Source organism: Eretmochelys imbricata, chromosome 1, assembly GCF_965152235.1.
Source record: "Eretmochelys imbricata isolate rEreImb1 chromosome 1, rEreImb1.hap1, whole genome shotgun sequence".
In the NCBI taxonomy this organism is placed as follows: domain Eukaryota; kingdom Metazoa; phylum Chordata; order Testudines; family Cheloniidae; genus Eretmochelys; species Eretmochelys imbricata.
Genome location: NC_135572.1, coordinates 96,007,907 through 96,033,258, shown reverse-complemented (window position 1 = coordinate 96,033,258; position 25,352 = coordinate 96,007,907). Strand labels below are relative to the sequence as shown.

The following is a 25,352-nucleotide window of genomic DNA, read 5'->3' as shown; positions in this document are numbered from 1 at the left end:
TATTTTTGTAGGTAATTCTCCTGTTTGTATTCTGCATATACTCCTGGCCTTGCCTTTGCAATTTAAGACCCCAGTGTTCCAAAGAGATTCATGCAGATAGCTCCTTATATCAGCACAGAGACCTCATTGCCTTCAGTGGGATTCTGTTTGGATGTAAGGCTCCTGTCACCACTAATACTCCACCTGCCTGGATCTGTTTGTACAATCAGGGCCTTGCAGGTCAGTAATTATTAATCACTGAAGTCTCAGTGTACAGAATCAGATGAACCTATTGTTATATATGTATTTCTCTTTAACTTCCTGAACTTATGGACCATCAGATAATGGCATCCACATTCTTGTCTGTTTCATATTAATGCAAGATTATCAAAAAGTAAAATAATTCTATTAATCTGAGCATGCAGCTACTTGTTACTGTCACATCCTCCCCAAGTTCCTGCACAGACTTACACTAGCATGTTGACAAACATGGGGTAGCATAACCATTGTACGTTCATTTCAGCTATTTTAGGGTACATCTGAACATCTCTGTAGTGAGGTGAGGATACATGAGCCCCAAAGTACTGTTCCCCAATCCTTCCCTCCTCTCTTGTCCTTTCAGTATGATTCATATCTGGAAATTCATTGCCTTCAACAATTTAATCAGTTCTTTACATCATAGTCAACCCACAAAATGGAACAAGGAGAAGATCACTAGCTATTAATACAATTATCTCAATTTGCCAACTTCATTAGTCTTCTTAGAGAGGTTTATTGGTTTTGCTACACTATAGCACAACTATAAAAAGTAACCTAAGTTAATACATCAACACCAAATCGACATGTGTGCTTCTGTAGATGACTAGTAGTTATGAATCCTAAAGTGACTTCATGGCTCATTCCTTCAAATATTTAATACTTCCTTCTTGAGATTGACTTTGCTGGTATTTACTCTACATGGGATGGAGGAGCTCTATAAAGTTTCTTTTAGAATCAAAAGCAGATATTTTGGCTAGAAGGCCAACTTGCTAAAAAAATAGGAAGCAAGAAGACAGCAATGACCAAATCGCCACTTGCCATCACAGATAATTCATCAGTTCCAAGGTCATCAATGGATGATAATTATGATAATCTAGCCTGACCTGTATTTCACATGCCACAGAACTTCCCCAAAATAATTCCTAGAGAATATCTCTTGGAAAAACATTCAATCTTGATTTAAAAATTGCCACTGATAGAGAATCCACCACAACCCTGGGTGAATTGGTCCAATGGTTAATGACCCTCGTTGTCAAAAATATACAGTTTATTACCAGTTTGAATTTGCCTAGTTACAACTTCCAGCCATTGGATCATGTTATAACTTTCTCTGCTAGACTGAAGAGCCTATTAACAAATATTTGTTCCCCATGTAGGTATTTATAAACCCCTTAACTTCTCTTGGTAAAACTAAATAAATTAACCCCCTTGAGTTTATCACTATAAGGCATGTCTTCAATCTTTTAATCATTCTTGTGGCTCTTCTCTGAACTCTCTCCAATTTGTCAGTCTTTCCTGAATAGCAGACATCAGAACTGGACAAGTATTTCAGCAACAGTAATACCAGTGCTGAATACAGATGTAAGATAACCGCTCTACTCCTACTCAAGATTCCTCTATTTATGTATCCAAGGATTGCATTACCTCTCTTCCTAGGATAGAATCTCCCATCCTGTAAGTATGGACTAAAGGAAAATAAATATTACTCTAGAAGATTTCTGCTTGGAGACAGGAAGCCAAAAACTAATGAGAAAGAAAGTCATATAAATATTAAAAGGAAAATGAAATCTAACATAACTGACAGAGTCATGGTATATCTAAAAAAGAGAACACTGCCTACTACCTGCAATTTTAAAAGACTTATTTTGCATTTGTAGCATCTTTATTGAGGTTTCAAATACTCTGTCTATCACATCTATTTGTGCTGCACTGCAGAATATAGACAAACTGCCAATTGTTCTCTTGTGTACAAATCAGTGGAGAGAAACAATTCAAAACCAACCCCTCTATAAGAAAAAGCTCTTCTTGATCAATGATCTGTATTTATTCATTTAAGTATCCTTCATCAACCAGATTTTGGCATACAAGGTATAAAGAATTTGTGGTTTTGGCACTGTGCAAGGATGGTTTCTGTACTCTACACTGATTGTGCTCTAGACAATGATTTACAGTGTCCAGCTGGAGCAGCTTTAAAAAAGCAAACGCAAACTCAGACTCTAAATTCCTAATTAACTAGGTACAAAGATGTCTCCACAAAGGATCCATCAATTACTGTAGAAATCTCAGTGGGATATAAAGCTGATGTCCTTTAAAAGGACAATTTTCAAAAAATGAGAATATTTATTTATACTATCTTCTTTCTTTGTATAACAGAAAAGTGTGTTTAAACCAACGTGTACTTCAGTAATGCCAGGATCAGAGCACTCCTGCGGTTCTGCAAGTCTAAGTGTTTGTACAGCATTTAGTACAATGAGGCCCTAATCTTCATCAGGGACTCTAGATACTACTATTAGACAAATAAATAATAATAATATTGTCATATTTGTCTACATTTGGGTAAGTAAGAGTCTGGCATTGTCTGCATAAAAATCCACCAAATATAGGGTCAAATACTACTCTCAGTAAACCCTGCTTCCAAGCCTGCACCTCAGTGAGGCCCCAGGTGACTTCAGGCAGTATAAGAGTAGGCATTATTTATACTATTTTGCATCTGTCTTAGAGCTCTACACATGTAATCACTTACCTTTCTATTTCATACCTTTCATCCACAAAATGTAAAAAATAAATCTTAGCCAAATCTAGGGTTGTCACCTTTCTAATGGCTGGTAACTGGACCCCTGAGGCCTCACCCCCTTCTCACCTCTTCCCCAGGCCCTGCTCCCTTCTCCTCCTCTTCCTTTAAGGCCCCACCCCTGCAAGCCACACTCCACGGCAAGCCCCATGAGCAGCCTGGCGCCGGAGGCAGCAGTGGCTGCTGCTGCTGCACTGCCTCCTTCCTTCTGCTTAGGGTTGTCACAGATCCAAAACCTGGACATGCAGGCTTGTCAAATGGCATCTGGACACACAAGCCAAAACTCGGACTATCCAGGTGAAAACCAGGTGGGTGGAACACTCGCCAAATCCTGCCCTTGGTTACACCTCCTGGAGTAGTATGGATACAGGAAAGGTCAAGAATTTGGTCTTAGGTCTTTAGCGTACTATTCTGATACTGCTAACAGCAAAATTTATGATTTACCCACAACCAGCCAGGTTAGAGTCAAATTATGTGCATTTTATAGTCTGTGTGATCCCTCCGTAAAAAAGGCTAAAGAGTTTTGGGGGTTCTTATTAGAAGAAAGGACTTTGACTTCTGAAGATCAGCTTTAAGAACAAACTAATCCCTGTTTCGGTTTTCAGTTTCAGGACACCATTTTTGGGTATCTTCTCACTGCATCGTCAGGCTATATTTCAAAGGCAGGTGTTTGCATTTAATCAGTGCATTTTAGTTATGTTCTAGGTATTCAATTAACAATGCTCATTGCTAGGCCGTAGCCAACATGAAAGACTCTCTTGTAACAGAAGCAGTCAAAGAATATTGTTCCTAGCTTTTCACCAATTCAAGAAATAAAGCCCCCTTCTGCCAAACACCTTCATTTTTAAATTAGATTTTGATTTTCTGCTCAGAAACAGCTAAATCTCTGTTGAGCCACTGCAACCAACCCATTTTGCAACTTATATTAGTGTAGTCTGCCTTTCCTGCTTTTTTGCAGCTGTTGCTGCTAACAGAGGAGTCTCTGCTTTACCAATGAGAACAGAAGATTTGTTTTTAAAGAAGTTTTCTCAGATAGGTCTACCTTATTTTTTTTCTTTTCCATTTCCAAAACTATTTAAAATACGCACATGCTATGCAAGTTTCAAGCAGATAAGAACAATGTAAATGGTCACAGCTCTAACTGGTTAAAGAAAATGCAGTATGAGCCAAAAACTACTGAAGAGATATTTTTCCCATTTCTTTATATGCCAATTTTATATTGCCCTTTTCATCCCAGGATCCAAAATTGCTCACACATAGAAGCAATATTGGCCTGTGGATTTGTAAATATAGGAAAGGAAATATTTATACTATGTGTACAATTGTTTATATGTGTATCAATGTGTTTATTTATATAGTACACATTCATTCTACAGTACTTGTGTTGTATTTAAAGTTTATTCTGTTTTGAAAGATTCTATCAGAGAGAGATTTCTTAAATGCTTAAAATGGGAGAAAAGAAAGAAACTTTAAGTGTGACCATTGTAAAGAGTGTATGTAGACATCACAACTTTATTTTCATTTGTTACTGCACCCTCCCAGCTCTGTAAGTACTAGCACAAATTAAAAAGCAAATACACTCACAAAGTTAAAAATTAACACCTCTAAAGCCTGCTGACTGGGGATTAGATGAGATGTAGTAGGCTGGGAGAAGTGCTACTGCTTTGGACAAATTATGTTTCAGCATCTCCACTATTGTGTTTTTGTTTAAAATATTTGTCAGAGGTGCACAGAGCTTTGAATGGATACCGTCTGGTATGCGGTGAGCTTTTTTAAAATCAAAACAAATAAATAAATCAAACAGCATCCCCATCTACAACCACCCCATTTTTCCAATAAACCCAAAATTTCTAGGTGCAACAAAATTAGCAGATACCTGCAAAACTCAACATACCAGCTATGAAGACATGATGACTATGAAAGACCAACGAAAAAAATGCCCCCTAGTTTCCTTCCCATGATCACCAGTGCAGGTTCTTATATTGGTACCTTTCACCAAGGTATCTGACTCTGTCTAGCCCTCTTCACAGCCCCCAAGCAAAAGTCTGGGAGAATAGGTGACTTTTATAGCATATCCTGAAGATTACCAAGACAGAAACAAATTTCAAAAATAAGGAAACCACACAAGAATGCCTGCTGGCAGACCCTTCTAAATTCTACCAAATGTAGTGGGCCCATTGCAACTTCCACTGTTCCTCCAGAAAGGGAAAGGGGCAGTCTATCAAATTGCCAGGATGTAAATCATTTACAGCTTCTTAGGCTAAAAAACACTCCCTGAAAACTAATTGGTAGCCATCACAGATCACCAGTGTGTACAGCACACATGAGGATCGTATGTGGGACTGTGCAACGTTGCAAGGCTCAGTTTGCAATGGGATTCCTTGCCATTTCATTTTGAACTCATATTGCAAAGCAGGAGCTACCTTCATTTCCAGCCTCTCCTTATCCACCCAACCTCACATTTTCCGCATCTACTCCCCAGCTGTCCCCATCCCTCCAGCAACACCAGGACACTGCATTCTTAGATGAGACATCTCTGAGGAAGTCCACTGTCTTATCCTCCTCCTGCTCCTAACAACTTGGACCAGATGGCCCACCCACTCTGTACCCTCCCTTGAGTCTTCTGAGTGAAAGGGCCTCTCCTAACTGTAGGATCTTCAGGTATCCATCAGGTATAGGCTGCCATCTACCTTCATCCTAAAAGGACTTCAGAGAGGATAGGACACGTCCCAGCAGCACAGCAATAGTGAAAAAACGTAAGTTCGAAGATAGCTGTGTTAAACAGGAGCTGCAAAAAGACCCTTAACACTTAAAAGTTTCTAGTTATCCTTAACCATTATGGACTATATGCCCCTCAACTCAGTTGAGCTGGGAGCCAGCAGAACTACATTTTCCCAACTCTGAGCAGCAATACCTTCTTAATGACAAATAGTCACGGCTCAGAGTAGCAATAATATTGTAGAGGGTGGTAAGCTATAAAGCTGAAGTAAATGTTTGACAGTGGGACTATAATGCATCTCTATCAGGTGAAGAAATCATGATAGAAATACATTAATATCTCTTCCAGGTTAAGTCACTAGGGAGCATCACTGCACCCTGGTTAACTGGGAAAAAATAGCAAAATCCATAGGTATTAGGACCCAGTGGGAGCAACAGCATGAATGGAAAGAAGTTCTGCTCCCTCTCCCCTACCCTTATCCAACCCCTTAACCAGCCTTGCAGCAGTTCCTCAGTGTTCCCTTTCTCCAGCCCTCTACACAGCACTCAGTAGTGGGAGAGGGGAAGATATATTTTAGGAGGCTCATTGCACAATGAACATTTTCCCAGGAGTTATAGAATCATAGAATCATAGAATATGATTGGATATGATCATAGAATATGATGGTTGGAAGGGACCCCTGAAGGTCATCTAGTCCAACCCCCTGCTCGAAGCAGGACCAATTCCCAGTTAAATCATCCCAGCCAGGGCTTTGTCAAGCCTGACCTTAAAAACTTCCAAGGAAGGAGATTCCACCACCTCCCTAGGCAACGCATTCCAGTGTTTCACCACCCTCTTAGTGAAAAAGTTTTTCCTAATATCCAATCTAAACCTCCCCCACTGCAACTTGAGACCATTACTCCTCGTTCTGTCATCTGCTACCATTGAGAACAGTCTAGAGCCATCCTCTTTGGAACCCCCTTTCAGGTAGTTGAAAGCAGCTATCAAATCCCCCCTCATTCTTCTCTTCTGCAGGCTAAACAATCCCAGCTCCCTCAGCCTCTCCTCATAAGTCATGTGTTCTAGACCCCTAATATTTTTGTTGCCCTTCGCTGGACTCTCTCCAATTTATCCACATCCTTCTTGTAGTGTGGGGCCCAAAACTGGACACAGTACTCCAGATGAGGCCTCACCAATGTCGAATAGAGGGGGACGATCACGTCCCTCGATCTGCTCGCTATGCCCCTACTTATACATCCCAAAATGCCATTGGCCTTCTTGGCAACAAGGGCACACTGCTGACTCATATCCAGCTTCTCGTCCACTGTCACCCCTAGGTCCTTTTCCGCAGAACTGCTGCCTAGCCATTCGGTCCCTAGTCTGTAGCGGTGCATTGGATTCTTCCGTCCTAAGTGCAGGACCCTGCACTTATCCTTATTGAACCTCATCAGATTAAAGAGTTGATGGGAAGGAGAAGTACTCCTGACCCACTTACCCCGCAATGTGCACAAGACCATCCCCTCACCTCAACATCAGCACCTTTTCCACAATCCACCTACACACAGTCCTAACCCTTCCACCTGAACCATCCCACTGGCCCCCTCCTCTAATGCAGCTACTGCATCCAAAATATTGTGAGTTCCTTCCTGGGATTCCAATGCCACCATCATTTACAGCCACAAGGATTGACCCAACTACGCACCATGGATGAATTTTGGATCCAGGGGAGAAAAAGATTGTTTTGAATCCAAATCTAGCAACTGTAACTATGAATGTTTTATGGAAATCTCCAAACTTCTGATGAGAATAATATTGTCATAATGCTCCTGAAATAAATATGAATTGCTTAGTTAGAAGAATATTGTGAGTGGTATACAACATATTATAAAATACTTTCAAATCCCCTCTTGTCACCTTAAAGTTCAACCTAATTTCTACACTATTTTTCATTTTGGAGAATATAAATTAAAAAAAATTATTTAAATGACAAAATCAAAGGGCAATGATTATCTGGTTGCTACAGAAGTTACTTAGAGTCCAGGATTTTATATTAACTACTTTTCAGATAATAAATCTACACATTCAGAAAGTAATGGTTTGAAGGATTTGGAGCTGGTCTGTAATAATTTATGAATTATTATTCTATGTTATGTTTGCTTGATTGTTGTAAGGATGTTCCCAGTGTGCGCATATGTAGAGTTAATTCAGTAACAGGATTGTCAGGAAATGTGGGGCGGATCCTGAGACGCACGGTCCTTAAGTGTTTGCTGGGCAGTGTAACAGATATGCACTTTGAAATCTTACTTCCAACATCCAGTTGAGCTCTCCAAACTGGTTTTGGGGAGCAGATCCAAATCCAGGAAAAGAACTTCAAAGACTTTGCTTGGATTTAAAGGATCACATTCCCTCAATGGAGAAGGCAGGATTTTGAGCTAAGGAGAACTCAGAGCCTTCATATGTGGCAGGCCTACCAGAGACCCCCATCAAGAAAATGATTATATTTGAAGTAAGATAGACATGTGTGCCTACCTCTTATTGTTTTAATAATCTTTTTCTCTTATGTTATGCTTTGTTCCTCCTAATAATGTTAAAAAAAAAATTGGTTTAAGAAGGCTGTTTTGCGTCACTGTATTCACCAGTAGCTACAGATTCCCAAAAGAAAGAAGGTACTGGGTAGATTAGTAGGCATGTTTGGAACTCAGGGTACAAGAACCTATGACCTGGCCTATGAGTCCAAGAATCATAGAATTTCACTCCAGAAAAGGTGAGGGCATGAGGCCTGATACCTGCGGGGGTACACTCAGAGACCTGGAAAAGGGTCAGAAGGGCAACGAGCTCGGTAACTATGACCAACGGTATCATCATATACAGTCTGAATTCTGGATCGATGTTACAGCAGATAGGAGATATACACTCAAATGGATCTCTACTGTCTGAGTTGGAGGATATACCTTAATGGATTAAGCATCAGGTTTGAAATACCTAGATTCCCTGGAACTGTAGGAGCCAGCAGGATTGACTCAGCCTTTCAGTTTTCTGATGCAGATAAACTGAGTTATAGACCATTTATTAATGCATGTGATGGTACCACAAAAATAGAGATCCTGTCTAATCTGTAAATACCCATTCTAGTAGTGTGTCATTGTTTGTTTGTTTTCTGTCTTTCCGTCCCAGAAGTGGCTGCAATTAACTGGTGCTCTATATATATTGTTTATATATTGCTTTAGGATCACTCAGGATGACAGGCATGATTTCATATATAAGATTTTATTACTCTAACTACATCCTACCAAAGAAACAGTAATATCCCTATAAGGCACCTGTAAAAAACAGTCAAGATTTCAATTCATTTCAGAAGACTTGTCCTGCTATTTTAAACTCAACAGGTCACTGAACAGGTCCTAGGCTCCATTGTTAGTACAGTGTCTGTAAAAATGTTTCTTTCAGGGCGGAAAAAAACCCCGAGCTCTCAGTGTTCAGTATCTTTTACATCTGCTGCTCAGCTGGAAACACTGTTAAAAGTCCATTAGAACTTTAAGGTAACAGACCTTGCAGGCTATGAAAGCCATAGAGCAATTTGCTATTTGTGTTAGGAGTATCAGCCTTAGCCACTTCCTTTTCATGGGCTGAAAACAGCTTCTGTCATGAGCCGTGAAAATCAATTCCACAATAACTGGGCTAAAACGTAGCTTGAGGTATTCTCTCTATAGGATGAAGTTACACAGTAGAGCCTCCTTCTGGGCACATGTGGTACCTACAGCAGATTTATAGGCAATGTTTCCCAAAGGCTCTAAGAAGCAAGTTCAGGTGCTATTAATAACCTTCTAACTTAGCTCACAGGAAACATGGTCTGTGATGTGTAATAGAAAGTCTGAATTACTACTATGAATGTAGTTAGCAGTAGGAGTTAACGCTGAGCAGGGTAGGATCTGTAATATTCTAGGTTTTGTTTGCCTCTATTGCATTTAGAATTACAGTAATTGCCTAGAAAGCTCTTTCTTCCAAATAACAGTATTTCAAAATCTTTCAAGGAAATAAAGTACTGTTTTACTTTGCTTGAAGTAAAAGGTCATGTTAGTGAAAATAAACTGCACTTCAAAGGACTGGTGGTCTTAACAACAGTTTTACTCTATTACCAAGGGGTAAAAAGAGATTCCATTTTCTTAGAAATAACTCTGAGTTTCCTGGTATGCTTGAAGGAACTCTGTAGCATTAAACTGCAAAGGAAATTAACTTTAATTCCATAGATGTAAAGTCTTACATATAGACAACTATAAAGTCAAGAATCTTACCATGTATATGTTTTGCTACCATCTGCAGTACATTTTCAATTCCTTGGGCATCTTGTAATGTATTCTCCAGTTTAGCATAGCTATCCTGCTCTTAAACATTAGCCTTGACATGCAGTGCTTAGGAATATGTGTAGACATACATTTTTAAACTGCTAAAATAATTATGCCTGGTAGTACAAATGGTCACTATTCTAAACTGATCGTTCCTTTTCCAGAGAGATAGGACCATTAACCAGGTATGAAGGGTATCACAAAGTCATAGTTCATTGAAAATGTAATTTCATTTTGCTGGTAATATGAGTGCAGATACTTTGGCACTGTAATGGAGTTTTAAGTACCAAGCCTCTTATTTCAACTGGAAACATTAACATAATTATACATTTTTACTTTACTAAGCAGAAAGAAAGATCAGTATGCATAGTTTTCTAACATATATCATGCAGAATAAACCAGTGATCTCTAAGTGATACGGCAAGATCCTCAAGTCATTCAAAAGAAATGGCAGGTGGTAATTTTTAAGACAAATTATCCAGAAAAGCTTTTATTGTTGATCACTTGTTATAAGATTTGCCATTTGCAAGTAACAGTACATTCAGCTGAAACCAACCTTTTATGAGAGCCAAGTCGTAATATTAATGAAATGCATATATTCTTTATTGCAGTCATATAAAAAGAATGGCCTGAGCTTTTAACACAGTGCATGACCACTTTGGTGTCTGACCACCACCAAGTTTCTGAACAGTATAAGATACCATATGATGAAATAAGTACTAAAGTAGCAGTAAAACAGTTTAAAACATTAGCACTTAGTAATGTAAGAGTACTGTAGCTTTATATATGTTCTTCAATTGTAAATCTGAATGCAAACAAAAAGTAAAAATAACTTCAGCACAATAGTACAAGGTACTGAGGTTCAGTGTTATACTAATTATGATAGCATTGCTACTGACATTTCCATTTTAAATCCCTCTTTTCAGGATTTAGAATTTCACCATAAAAATCATGCTCTGGAACTCCAGAAGTTGGGATTTAAAGTTCTCAGTCCAAAAGCAATTTTTATGAGTTAAATGAAACAAACAAACAATAACACAATTTTGGCCTGTTTAAAGGATGCTTTAAAAGATTAATACAGATGGTGACCTGGCTTAGACATTTCTGGGAATTTTTTTTCTCAAATGCCCTGATCCTGCAGTTACGTAAGTGTTTAACATTATGAACACAAGTACATAAGAACATAAAAATGGCCATACTGGTCCATCTAGTCCAGTATCCTGTCTTCCAACAGTGGCCAATGCCAGGAGCTTCAGAGGGAATGAACAGAACAGGTAATCATCAAGTGAGTAATACCACTCAGTTCAATGGGACTGCTTATGTGTGTAACATTAAGCATGTACATATGTGACTGCAACATCATGGCCTAAAAAGTCTTTGGCCCTGATCCAGAGAAGACTTATGCACATGCTTATCAATATGTAGTGAGTAGTCTCACTGATTTCATTCTGTACTACTTGGTAATTAGTTTTCTTTAAAAAAGCAATTATATAGTTATCCAACAAGCATTCAGAACTATTCCATTTTTCTGGGTACTGTATATAATATGCATTTCAAAATCACCTTCTCGCTATTTATCAATGTAAAAACAATATGGAATAGTGGACAGAATGACACTCAGGGTACACCTACACTATGATAAAAAAGTCATGGCAGAGTCCGAGCTGCAGCCTCAGCAGCTACATTTCAATTTTATAGCTCCATAGCCACAGGTCTTTTATTGCAGAATATACCTCAGGTTATGTCTACACTGCAATGTAAGCCCATGGTTAGTAGAATTCAAGTTAGCACAATCCAGATTTGCAAAAAGAAAAGGAGGACTTGTGGCACCTTAGAGACTAACCAATTTATTTGAGCATGAGCTTTGTTAACCTTGGGGTTGAGCATCTACATTAATTTGTAACCCCAGGTTAGGAATAGCTGAACCCTAGATCCGACCCTGGGTCTCCAGTGTCTACATTGTATTATGCAGGCTCAAGTCCAACTCCGTGTATCCCAGACTTCCTACCACCCTCCTAAAATGTGGCTGCTCTGGCCCTTTGTTTGTGATACAGTGTGGGAAAACTTGACTGTCCACCAAGCTTAACTGGCCAGAAGACAAAGAAAGTCAGCCCATGGGTTTGAGAGATACTTTCAGTGGACTCCCAGAGCACAAGTCCAGTGGGGCTCCCTCTATACTGCAAAGCAATAGGCTTGCCCTGGGTCCTGGCTTAACTCAGGCTTGGACTCTCCACCACTGTGGGGTCCTGGGACCCTGCGTCCAAGCCCTGGGTTATCGTGATTTGTGTGTAGATGGAAGAGAAGTTAGGCTTCAGCCTGAGTTCAAAGTCTGGGTTTGCATTGCCGTGCAGACATGACCTAAGGGCTCAATTAATGGTTGACCTGTGGCCACTTCACAAAGGATCCACCGGCATTAAGTGGTTGTAGAGCTGCCATAATAGTTTCTCCATTGGGTATTCCTAGCTGTTGCAGAGTCAGAATAGCAGGCACTGCCGGCCCGCAAAAAAGCCCCCAGAGCAGGTAATCAGCTGGGGCACTACCAAAGTAGGAAGGTGTGACCACAGAATTATTTTATGTCCTGGCTATTGGCATGGCTCATAGGGATCAGACACAAGTTAGGGCAGAACCAGGGCTAAACCAGGCACTGGCAGCCCTAGCACAGGGGCAGTGCAAAGATCACATAAAATCCCATCCCCACTTCAGTCAAACTGAGCACAGTTCAAGGATACATTAATCTCTAAGGGCCCAATATTGATTTCACAAAATTACAACAGTGTAACTGCACTGATTTCAGTCATTACTTCTGAAGTGTACTGTTCAGAGATCTGAAGCAGGTCCTTAGCCTTTTTCAGTCTCTCATTGTGTCCAGTTATACAGCCACTCTGCTCACAGAGTTCCCATTCACTTCAGTGGAGATGGCAGTAGAACTTATAACTAAATAACAAGCTGCTTGACACTAGTTTGACCACCAGGCTTTCCCAATGGTCTTCTGGCAACCAGTCATTGCATTCTAACAATAAGTAAGGAGGGGGAAACACTAAGAAAAAATGTCTTGGGTGCTTCTGACACAAATTAATATCTCAATTACATGAATGATTATGCAGTAGTTTTAATTATTGTTTTAGGGCATACAAGAAGCAGGAGTTGTTTGTTTTGTTTTGGGTGGTGAAGGGGCTTTTTTTTCTTTAATCCAGTGCTCCCTATCTTGCCATTGTAAAGACACTTTGTCAAAGTTAACTTTAGGAGACTCCTGACCTTCAAAATAAAGGGCTTGATTCTGCTCTCACTAATTTCACTGTAGCGCCTCTTGGTTGACTGAATCTTATCCTGCTCTTTGTTTCCACAGGAGAACAGATTTACTGACTTTTGAAGTAATCTTTAAAACTCTAAATCTGTCAATATTTTTTCCAAGGAACACTGTAATTACTCAGTTATTCAAGATTTACTCCAAAACAGACATCCTGATCTCTTTGGTAAACAATCTATAGTTCAAATGTTGCTATAAAATACTTCATTTTTTAAGTAAACAAGAGAACTGAACAAAGAGGTTTAAATAAGACGAAGGCTCTCATTTAAATAGAAAAAGCATATTTCAGACACTGCCTTGGCTTTTAAATTGTGGAGCATTTTATTCTAAACAGTGTGAGCTAAGGACATGTTCCAACTTTAACTTTGAACTTTCAGTTTTCATTGCCTTAAGTCAGATGCTTAAAGTTATTGAAATCATGGTTTGAATTTAACAAGTATTGTTGACAGATTTTTTTACTATGACATTTCACTTTCATATAAATATCTTAAAGGGTCAGATTCTGATATTCTTACACACACACAGAATAACACCATCTTCCACAACAAGCCTGAAGAAGTGTACTTGGTACATACAACAATTATATTGTATTCGTAACACCATCATTTAAATAGACAGATTCATTATCCTTTCAGTATTTTTATACAAAGGTTATTTTGTGACACTCTGTGTCCTCATCGCATCTATGAGAGATGGAATTCATTCACTAGCAGTTTTACAAGAGGACAGGTTTTACTCTGGTATCCTTGAGTAGATCCTGAAACTACTGTCACCTGTGCCAGGGATGTCAATGTCTGCAAGAAAATCTGTATCAATATTATGTGTATTGCAATATTGTTTTCTGTGATAACACATGGGTGAGGATTCTTCCACCGAGACACTCCCAGGCAAAGCTCTTCTACTGGGGATTTGCCGGCAAGACCAGTATTTGGTCCTAAGTGCTGGAAAATACCTGTGTGTGCAATAGTCCAAAGTAGTTTGCAGCACCGGAATTCAATGAGCAACATCCCCAAAAAGCCACAATATTTAGGGTTGTAGGTTTAGTCACTATATTTGATAGGTACTACACAAGTCACACTGAACTCTTTAGCACTAACATAGGAGCCTACAAGACAATTGCAAATAAATATGTTCATTATAATCACATTATCATTAACTTTAACACATATTTCATTTGTATCAAAATACTGTACAGAAACAGTCTTACAGTGCAAACATATGTAACACTAGAAATATTATGAAAAAAACATATTTCCCCCCAAAACTATTAAAAGTAATAAAAGAAGTACTAGTGTGAACAGAACTTATCTAAAAAGTCTTGGCTTTTTGTGGGGAGGCAGGTTTACTACAACAAGCAAATCCCAATAACAATGGTGTATTAATATTAATTTATGTATATAAGGTGTGCTGGTATTCAACAAATTTTGTTTTACAAGTGATTTTAACTTCGGTTCCTCCATGTCTGGTACCTATCTGATTTACGCAAGCTTAGCATATTTTTTCAACACCTTGTATTAACACATGTGTTCAAATAGTCTCATGTAGAAAAGGTAGCTTCTTAAAAAACAAAAGTAAAAGTGTAACTATATTAAACTCCAAAACCACAAATCAAACTCTGCATCATTTACTTTTCAATCATACTATCAAATGATCAACATCAAATTCCTTTGAAAATAAAGCAGTTACTCAAATGTATGAAGTCTGATGCACCTTGACACACTAATGCTGCAATAGATTGTTTCACTAACCAGCAATTATAGTTCATGTAAGTCAAAAAAGGACCAGGAAGGAAAATAAATCAAACAAGCAAACCCAGCACCATCAAATCCTTATGTTGGCTGTTCTAATTAAATGCTTATAATAATTGGATCAAGTGACAAATAGACAGAATTCCATTTAACAACAGGATAGCCTTCCCAAGCAATTATTACAAAAGCACTCAGCAGCGTGTGCAAAACAGCATACTGCTAAACACATTACCTAAACACAATATAAACACAGTCTCCCCAACAATCAAGTATACCACAGTCTATAAGTAAGCTGCTTAAAAGTATCATCTCACCCAGATTCAAAGTAGTTAAACATTAAGAAAAACCAACTGCATTTTAAAGTTAGGATGCTTAGGAAAAATAACATATACAGCTGCATCAATTTCGTATTCCACAAGGATAAAAGAGGAGATGATAAGAGAAATCTTTGCTTTAACTATGATTAATGTGAATATTTAACTAGCAACCAATCATTAGGTCTCAATACTTATTAATAGAAACCTGTAAGCTCAATTGACATTTAAGGAAGATATTTTAAACAGTGCATGGCCATCCCTAATTGAATAAAAAAATAAAAAATCAAGAGTGGAGAAGAAACTAACACTTCTGGGTGAGCTGAAAACAAGAACTATCTACTCAAAGCCATTAAAAGTTTGAAATTCACTAGGATTTTTAAAACAGGACAGGGCATAAACTGACCTGTCACTGTCAGTCTGAGAGAAGAAAATTACCATAAGTGAAGGGAAAGCATGACTGAGAAACTGGGAGGGCATGTGGCTCACAGGAGAGCTCTCATATAATTGATTAGCAATTCGAGAAGAATTCCAAAAAGGGCACAGAAAATAGAGGAAGTGAGCAAGAGCTTGAGCTGAAGGAAGAGAGGTCTATAAGTTGCCACAAGCACAGGCCCCTCACTCTCCTGTCCTTGTCCAATATTTGTCAATGGGCCAGATCCTCAGCTGGTGTGCCACTTAATTAGGGCTCCAGGGAACTCAGTGCAACTATGCTCATTTACACCCGGGGATCTATCTGGAGGACCATTATGTATTCATATTGTGGAACAACATTCCTGTTCTATAGATTGGCATGTTTGAAGTCTTTAGATGTTTGCACCACACTGTGATGATAAAGAGCCAGATAATAAACAGTAAGCAGCACTGGCATTATTTAATCCAAAGAGAGAAAAAATCGCTGCATCCAACTTTAAAAAAAAAAAACAAGAAAACAAACCAACGGAGTGCCCAATTCGCGGCGCAAACAGGAGAATCAAGCAGCAAAGTGTTAGGAGTTTGCAGAGCGGATTTCTCTCCGGAGGGCTTGAGCAGCCCAAGCCCGTGCATTTCCGAGTCATCCCCCTGCATCTCCTTTACTCTACTATCTGATTGCCAAAGGATTCTCTTTCCTGGACACATTTTTATTCAGTCAGTCCCAGAGATACAATGAGGATATGGTTGGAGCTAAAAGCTGGCCAACAAATTGAAAAAAAAAAATCCCTGCTAGAAAGAAGGGTTGAAATGAACCTGTTGTAACAATGTTTCAGAGCAGCAGGGAAAATCTCCCCAGCAGCTGCTGCTGCCCAGGTTCCCCCCCCCCCCGCCCCCCGTTTCCTTGGGTGGGAGTGGAGGAATCTGGTGGTTGGTGATGAGTTCAGTGCTCGTGGGAGTCTGTGCTGAGACTTGACTAACCGGAGTCATGTTTATCAGGAGAAGACTCGCTTTCGCTGTGTTTGTAAATTCTGCCTCACGTAAAAACCCAAATGTACGTGCAGATCCCCTCGGGAACCAGACAGTGATCCCAACTGCAGGCGGAGGAGCCCGCCGGTGGCAGTGGGGAGAACCCCATCCCCTCGCTGCCCCAACTGGCAAAGGGGCACTGCTTGTCTCCCCGCAGGAACGGGCAGTGGAGGCAGGACCCACCACCAAGACGGCTCTCTGGCTTTAATGACCCAGCAGCAACTCGAAGTAAAGTTTCCAAAGGCCACCAGTGTAATCACTGCTGGGGCGCTGAGCGCTCACTCACGCCCAGCCCCTGCCACTCCTCTGGCGCGCGCCTTCATGCTGTGTCCCTTCCCTGTCAGACTGTCCGGAGGGGCTGGGGGGGGGGGACACCGAATTCTCTGTGTTCACACAATGAGGCAATTCATGGCCCCGGCTCCCGATCCCAGCCGCCCAGCGTGCAGGGCTGTGAGAAAAGCTGCCCCCTGCTCCCGGGTAAGGAGCCTTGGGGGGGGGGGAGGGGGAAGGGGAGAGACCAGGCAAAAGCGAACAACATTTCAACTAATCCAGAAGGGAAAGAAGAAGGAGAAGCTGGTGGGATGCTGTAACCACATGTAGACACATTTCCTCGCCACATCCTCCCCCTCCTTCCCATCCCGCCCACCCCTGGTCCTTACCTGCTATTTCCTGAAAGGGTATATTGACCAGGCTGAAGCCTTTGGCACTGTACGCCTGCCGCACCTCACTGCAGCTCCGAGCCTTCACATCAGCCCCGGCCGAAAGTGACAGCAGCAGCCCGGTGAAAGCCACCAGCGGAGCCGCGATCCACGAAGACATGGTGCAAAATGCAAATCCAGCTCAATAAATCCTGGGGAACGATCCCACCTTCACCCGCTGCGAACAGAGCCGAGGTGCCTCCAGGGTGAGGGGCAGACGGGGTCCCCCAGCTGAGGCGGAGCGAGGAGCCCCCCGGCTTGCTGAGGCAAACTTTTATGAGCCGAAGGGGAGATGTGCGCACACACGAGCGGTGCCAGGAACAGCAGCGGCCGACCCCCCCCCCCCCCGCCTGCTTCTTCTTTCCCAGTTCGAACAGCCCCCCCTCTGCACACACAGGTCTGGCTGGCTGCTGCGGAGCGGAGTCCCGAGCCAGGGGCAGCAAAATCCTGGAGCCACTGAGCGGTGCCTGCCTGTGTGAGGCTGGCCAGCCCTCACTCCCTGTCTGCGCGTGTGGGGATGGAGTGGAGCATGCACAAGTGTGTGTGTGTGTGTGTGTGTGTGTGCCTGCGCGCGCCTCTGGTGGTGTTACTCGGTGGGTGGGTGGGTGGGCGGGTCACAGTGCATGTACGGGATCCAGGGGAACCTCTGCTTCACACACGCGGACGCAGCCTGCAGGAGCTGCCTCCTCAAGTAGGAAGGGAGAAATCCTGGAGACAGACACAGTGACTGAGGGAAAGAGACACCCAGAGAGAGAGAGATAGCGAGAGAAAAACGTGCTACACAGTGCATAGCCGAAATACAGAAGCGGAGCGGGAAAGAAAACCTGGAGTGGATCTCCGGGCACAGGAGAGGGGAAGGAAAAGGACACCGTACAATAAACGTCTTCCCTTACCACAGCTAACCAACCCCAAGATTGCAAATCACCAACCAGTTAGGTGTTTTAAAAATGACATGAGCACTAATATATAACATTATTATTGGGCCAAAATACATCCCTGGCTTATGTCTTGACTTCCGTGGATTTATATGGGTTGAATATGGCCCAAAGGTTAAATTCACATTAATCTAACCTTTAAAAGTACCTGGTACTCAACACAGACTTGAGGTAAGTGAGTGCAACTCCTTTCTCTTAAAAAGTATTGGAGCCATTTACACTAGATTTGAATTTGGCCCATGATGTATTTTGTTATATATCAGAGCCAGGCAGTGGAGTCAGGCAGGACCAAGAGAGAGCCTAGAAATCATCTAAGGGCAAGAGAAGAAAAAAAAAACCTACACCAAGTGCTTAGACTTAGTGAGTAGGGTGGGAAAAGAGAGCCACCAACCCAAGGAACTCAACCCAGGTTTTGGCATGAGAGCACCACAATCCCTCCTTAACACAGGAGCAGCTGCAGGAGACTCAGGAGGAATCCCCTGCCAGGCCAATCCAATCTCTGGGCCAGGGAAGGAAGGAAAAGCACCCTTATTAAATGTATTATAGTATTTTACAGCAGTAATCCAAAACACTACATCTTTCAAGAATGCTACTGCAGTATTAGTATGATTATTATGGAACAGCAACTCCCAAACTTAATTAGTTCATGTACCTCCACCATAAAAAAAATTGTCAAGTTAAATGGTAGAACAACAAGCTTATGTACCACCAGTGGCAGTAAACATCCCACAGTTTGGAAACCCCTGCTATAAAATACTGTTGTATTTTGTCAAGAGCACTTCCATCACCACACACCCAGAGAACAAACCTCCAAGCTAGGGAGAGGGGAAGACAGAGCTACCTGCCCTTAGCCCACCCTGAGACCCTGGAGAGGTGGGAAGAGTACTCTGCCTTGACAACACACCACTTTACGCAGAAATAGGAAACCCCCTCTCAGCTGAGCTAAACAGTGTTAAAGATACACTATCTTGTCTACAGTAGGCTAACAAGTGTAAACTAACACCTTCCAAATCCTAGTCTAGACAAGTCCTATATGTACTATGAAAAGGGTCTGACAGGTCTCAGAAGCCACAGTTTAGTCAAAGGACAAAGGCAAAAGTCATGAAGGAGTCACAAATATTACAATACCCTTTCCTCCACCCAACCAGATTCCCTTCCTGATTGCTCAATCTCTCCTCTACAGGATGGTCAAACTGTCCACAACATGCCAAACAGGACATGGTCCCCCTCAATCTAATAGCCTTGAATCCTTCTTCAACCCACAGAAAAATGATTTGAACCAAATGTAAAAATACAAAGGAGAAAATCACAGTAAAATTGTTTAAAATGCAAAGGTCATGGAAGAGCACTAAAAACAGTTTCTGTGACAGCTTGACTCAGGTATACTCCTAACTAAGCATAGGTAATGTTGTAACATGGATCACTGCTAATAATAATGAGTATTCAAAGCAGCTACAAGTCCAAGTTCACTATGTTCTTATTTTCTTTCAAATATTGTTAACAGCAAACAAAATCTGTTCATTTGACAAACTGCTTTCAATATTTTGTTTTTAATTCAACTTTTTTTTCTGCTGTTGTATGACAGGTGATTTTTTTAAGTTTGTTTCTAATTTTTTTGTATATCAAAATGGGTTAAAATCAATTCATATCACATTTTAATAAAAATGTAAATGCAAAACAGAGAAGCAGTCAGTTTTCATTTCCCATGCCACATAAACCCTGCTCCCATGTGGCCAAGCTAATTTTATGATGTGCAGTAAGTGAAGCCTGGGGCCACTAAACAATAAGGAGAAAACAAACTATTGAAGTGCTGCTTCATTTGCTGAGTATCATTCATCTTGAGCTCTGAACATCTCAGGGGCCCAGTTGAAAAAATAATGTGATAATGAATTTAAAACTGTATCATAATCCATGTGCACAAGAGGGCAGAGTTAAGGTTGTGCAGGGAATCTTCACCTTATCATTTCCCGACTTCTGGGTGTTTCACTTTACAATCCTAAGGATAACTAGGATAAAAAAAGACATGTTAATGTCATGCATGTTCTGATTTGAGATCTATAGACACTCAGGATATTGTCACTGTACCCAGAGTGGGTTAAGGCATCCTTCATCTGGGCAGTCAACCTTTTCTGAGATTCCTTTTCTTTACACGACAAAGGGCTAGAGGTTGATGTCAAGACTCTTCTCTTCTGGAAGTCATGTGGTGTTTAAATGAACTGCTTTGGGGCAAGGGGCTCCCCCAGTGAGAAGCCCAGCTGTAGAGAAGGGAACAGTGTATTTAAGCACTGAAATTCCAGGAGTGTCCAAGAGAGCTGCTTCTTGGGTCAAGGGTCAATGATGTCTTAGTTGAGGTTTTTGTAGTAGTGGATTGCCTGTATGTTGTTTGTGGCCTCCCCTGTTCAAGGAAACTGTACACTCTATGTCCAAACAAATTATACTCAGAATAAATCCGAAATCTTGGTCACCAATTTCTGCTCCAATGGGAAGCTGACCTGTAAGGCCCAGAAATCAGCTATGGCTCAACAAAGGGGCAACATTATTTTACATGGAATTTTATAATTAATTTGATGAGTCCACTGACTAACCTCTGCTGAATTCCCAAAAAAAGCAATTATATACTAGGTAGTAAGAACAGGGTCCGCCACTCTAGGTTTTGATATTGTGCCCATCATTCTGCTACCTCAGCACACCAGAAATTTATCAAAGTGAATGAATTATCTCTCTCTCCTTCCCACCTCACCTCATCTTGTAGGGACAGAGGGTTTTTTTCGGTGCGGGGGTGGGGGAGGCTGTTTGTTTTCTTTTTACTGTATGATTATTGAAAGAATGCTACCGCAAAGACATTAGTTTTTCATTTCTGCAAGGTTCATTGTCATCCTGTTCTCTCCCAGAAGCAAGTTCAATGCCTATAGGACAGCAGCAGAGAAAACTTTATTTCATGTGCACATGTATTTCTCTTCTAGTTGACACTTCCAGTGGGATGTAACTGCTGTGGGGCATGACCATGCAGGAAGAAGTTCCCGCATGTAACATAATAGAAATTTGCACACATTGCAGAATCAGGCTCAAGAAAACAGACCTAGAAGACAGCAAAATTTACAGTATAACAAACCACACCAAGGCTTCATTTCCTCTTTAGAAATTTTCAGAGGTAGAGGGTGAAAATCACTCCTATAATTGAAGACTTCATATACTCTTACAGGACGAAAGATTTATGTAGATGTATTTATAGGATACTGGGGTGAATGGGAAAGGGGTTTATAACTGGGAACTGGCAATATAATGTTAAATATAAGCTGTAGTAGTTGCTTTTGAATTAATCAAAACCTTCAGTTCATTTTATGAAACTGAGAAAAAAATTCTGGAGACTTACTGTGACACTCTCTGAAGTGGCTCACAACTATGAGTGCCAATCTCAGATCAGACTGTCAGAAAAGAAGGCAGACATCCCAAACTGGTGGTATATTCTATAATTAGATTTCACCAAGCCAGTAACAAGTTTGAACTCCTGGATCATTATATTAGTCTTCCCATAGAGTCACAGACAGTCCCTTAGACTCTCCGGCCCCCCTTGCCATTCAGACAACTGGACTTAGTGATAAACCAAAAATCATACCATTTTAGGTTACTCCCAACCCCAATAGGTCAGTTATTTACCCCAGGTCAATTAGTACGCTGGATCTTACCAAAGACAACTCTGGCAGCCAATTCTTTAGTAAACTAACTAAAGGTTTATTAGCTAAAAAAAAGAAATGAGCGTTATTAAAAGGTTAAAGCCAGTAAAATACATTAACAGGTGAGTCTAAGTTTGTAAGTCCAAAATGATAGTAGAAATGTAGTAATATGCTAGTTTTCCATAAGTCTCTCAGGGTTACCCAAAATAACTTTGGGGATCTCTGTCTTGCATCTGGAATGTTCTCTATGAGTGTCCAAATTGCACAGAGATACAGGATTGTTCCCTGGATCCATTCTTATAGCTCCTTTCCGCAGAAAGCCATCTAGCAAGTGTTTGCATTCAGAACATGGACTTTTCCTTTGTTGACTAAAGGCAGACCGGGGTGTGTGAATTTCCACTGTTGAACACAATGACCCATGCTTTGAAGTTAGCAACCTTCTTCATTTACATTTTCAAGGCTCCAATCATGTTTGATGGGTAAACATAATTACAGGGATATACGCAATGCAAATTGTAACACAACAATCTTTCATTAGTTTTCATGAAGTTTACACATCAAGTAAATTCTCATTGTAATACTAATACACACCTTTGATCTAGGGTTAGTTAAGAACAGAGATATAAATAATGTAATGCTCTAGCAATCAACAGGTTATTGATAAGTGAAAACAATACCATTTAACACCCAAATGAATTAGTCTATGCATACTAGTACACTCAACATTTCTTTGATATTCACAGACAAGTGAATCTTTATTAAATCTTTACTCTTTGTGACAATTATAAAGGGTGAAGCAATACACAACTATCCAAAATGAGACACTAGTTGCATAGGAAAATACTTTCTAAAATAAGTAATAAAAGCTATGAATGCAAGGCCTACAGTTTTAAAATTATAATAGCGTAGCAATGTGTTTAAAAGTATATGTGTTTTCTTTGAGAAGGATCATCAAAGGGCTTAATGTATTTTGCAAATTACTGCTATAATGATTCCATTTACAGAGAATGTAATTTGCTAGTCTATTTTCATAATGAATGGGAGCCTAATGAATCACACAGGCTTCAGCAGAAATATGGGATACCTTAGAAATGAGCTGGAATATTATGATAATGCTTTGGATTATATTGGGAAGTGGATTTTCTTGGCATGCTCACCTTGTCAAATTTTTTGATCAAACATTTATGTTTTCATTATCTTTATAGGTGCCATCAGCCCCCTGAGAATACAGGACAAGTCTTTGAGCCAAGGAGAGCCTGGAGGAGGCTGTCAGCCACCTATCCCATATACATCTGCCTGAAGGTTATAGGAGCACTGGAGCTTGTTAAGAAAGGAAGGCTAGAGTAAGCAGGGAACCTCTGGTAGGGAGTCAAGGGAGATGCTTCTGTGGAACATGTAGCCATCATTCTGTTTTCTTTGTATTGCACCTTGAACTGTAAGACAACTGTCTGTCTGGTGGGGATTGGGCTTGATGTGGACTGGATTTAAGATGGAAGATTTAAAAGGGAGAGGGGGAGAGAGAGAGAGAGAGAGGGAGGTCATTCTGCTTTTTATTTTCTCCCAGTGGAGACTTTATATATATTCTTTGTTGTTTTCTTTAATTTAAAATAAAGATGAACAAGACAGAACACATGCTTATCTCTTTGAGTATGAAATAACATATTAGTTCTTTTAGTGGTCTGACTCCAATGAACCCGAACCTCCAATGTGGTTCTCTGCCAACCTCACACAAACTGAACAGCAGGGATCAGTTCACAACCTTTTTAGAGATCTATGTACCAAGTTTTTCTTGTACCTCCCACTGAGAAAGAGGTACATACCGTTTCCATACCAGCCCAGACCATTGGTCAATGAAATCCAGTATCCTGCTTCTAGAAGTATCCTCTATTTCATGCTTCAAAGGAAGGCAAAATCTCTTCATGCTGTCTTTGGCTTATTATGCAACACTGTTCCATGGGAGGAAAATTTCTTCTTGACCTTAGTAGGTAATCAGTTTATGCCTGGAATCAGGAAGATTCATATCCCTTGAAACATTTTAATAGAGAATAGCATAACTGAAAAGTTTATTACTATTCTTATAACATCCTGAATCCTTTATTGAAGTTTGCTAAATTGTTGTCCCTATGGTCCTATTACATTCCACAGGTTTTCCTGCACAAAAAGTCTGCTCTCTAAAGGAGGGCACTGCATGCAGTCTCTCTTCTCCCTGATCACCTCCCTTCAATTGTTCAACTGGATTACTACCTGATATGGCCTTAAGCCCTCTGAATGTCCAGACATTTTAGAGAATTCATGGGATTTGGGCACTGGGTCCCTCATTTCTTCCCTAAAGGTTCAGGGTTCAGAAGAAACTCTGTAAGATTGTACTTGAAGTGATTACACCCAACTTCTGGGGCCCCCTTCCTGTGGGTTTTGCCGTGGAAAGGTGTGTTCCCCATCAAAGGATATCTCTTTCTCAAATAATGCTGTCAAATTAGAGACATTTGCTTTACCCTTACTAAAGCTGTGCTGATCTGTCCCCATTAAATTGTACACACTGGCTAATTTTTTACTTTAGTGTCAATTAGCTTCCTCTGTACTGATCTGAAGTTTAGCAGTCTATAATTCCCAGCATTATCTTTAGCTCTTATAGTAAAGGTAAGAATTGCATTCATCAAATTCCAATCCTCAGATACAGTTGTTGGTTTTCAAGAATAAATTGTATATTTGGCGAGCTGCTTAGCTACTTCATTCTTTATTTCCAAACTCAGAAGTCCTGAATGGCAGCTGGTCCTAGGGATTTACTCAATTCCCTTTTTCCCTTTTGTATCCCCCCAAACCAAAACCAAAACAAAACAAAAGGTTTGGAGTCTCTCCCTTTGATATGTTTATCTCCAGAGAACAGTAACATTAGGGTAGTTATTTCACTGCCACCTCTTTCTCTGTGATGGTAAGGGGCAAGAATATTAAAAATCACAGGAAAGAAAAATTCCAGAAGGTCACATTCAGGCCAGCAGAAGGAGAGCAATTGTGTTGCAACGAAGAGTGGGGCCTGACTAGACTGAAGATACAAGGGAATTAGTGATGCACAAATCCATGGGACATGCACAAGTCTATAGGTCCAGATCTAATGCATCCGAGGGTGCTGAGGGAATTGGCTGATGTGATCACAGAGTCATTGGCCATTATCTTTGAAAACTAGGGCAACTGGGGGAAGTCCTGGATGATTGGAAAAAGGCAAATATAGTGCCCATCTTTAAAGAAGGAAGAAGAAAAACCCGGGGAACTATAGACAAAGTCAGCCTCACCTCAGTCCCTGGAAGAATCATGGAGCAGGTCCTCAAGGAAACCATTCTGAAGCACTTGGAGGAGAGGAAGGAGGAGGCTTGGAGGAGAATTGCCAGCAG

At 40.6% G+C, this 25,352-nt stretch overlaps 1 protein-coding gene across 1 annotated transcript in view; it reads right to left on the bottom strand.

Moving 5' to 3' along the window:
• Positions 1-17,478, bottom strand: part of GPC6 (glypican 6) — a 1,140,125-nt gene extending 1,122,647 nt beyond the window's left edge. Inside the window, exon 1 of the mRNA XM_077807033.1 lies at positions 17,319-17,478. Within this exon, the coding sequence (XP_077663159.1) occupies positions 17,319-17,478 (160 nt within the window). The remainder of the gene's footprint in view (positions 1-17,318) is intronic.
• Between the last annotated feature and the right edge of the window lie 7,874 nt (positions 17,479-25,352).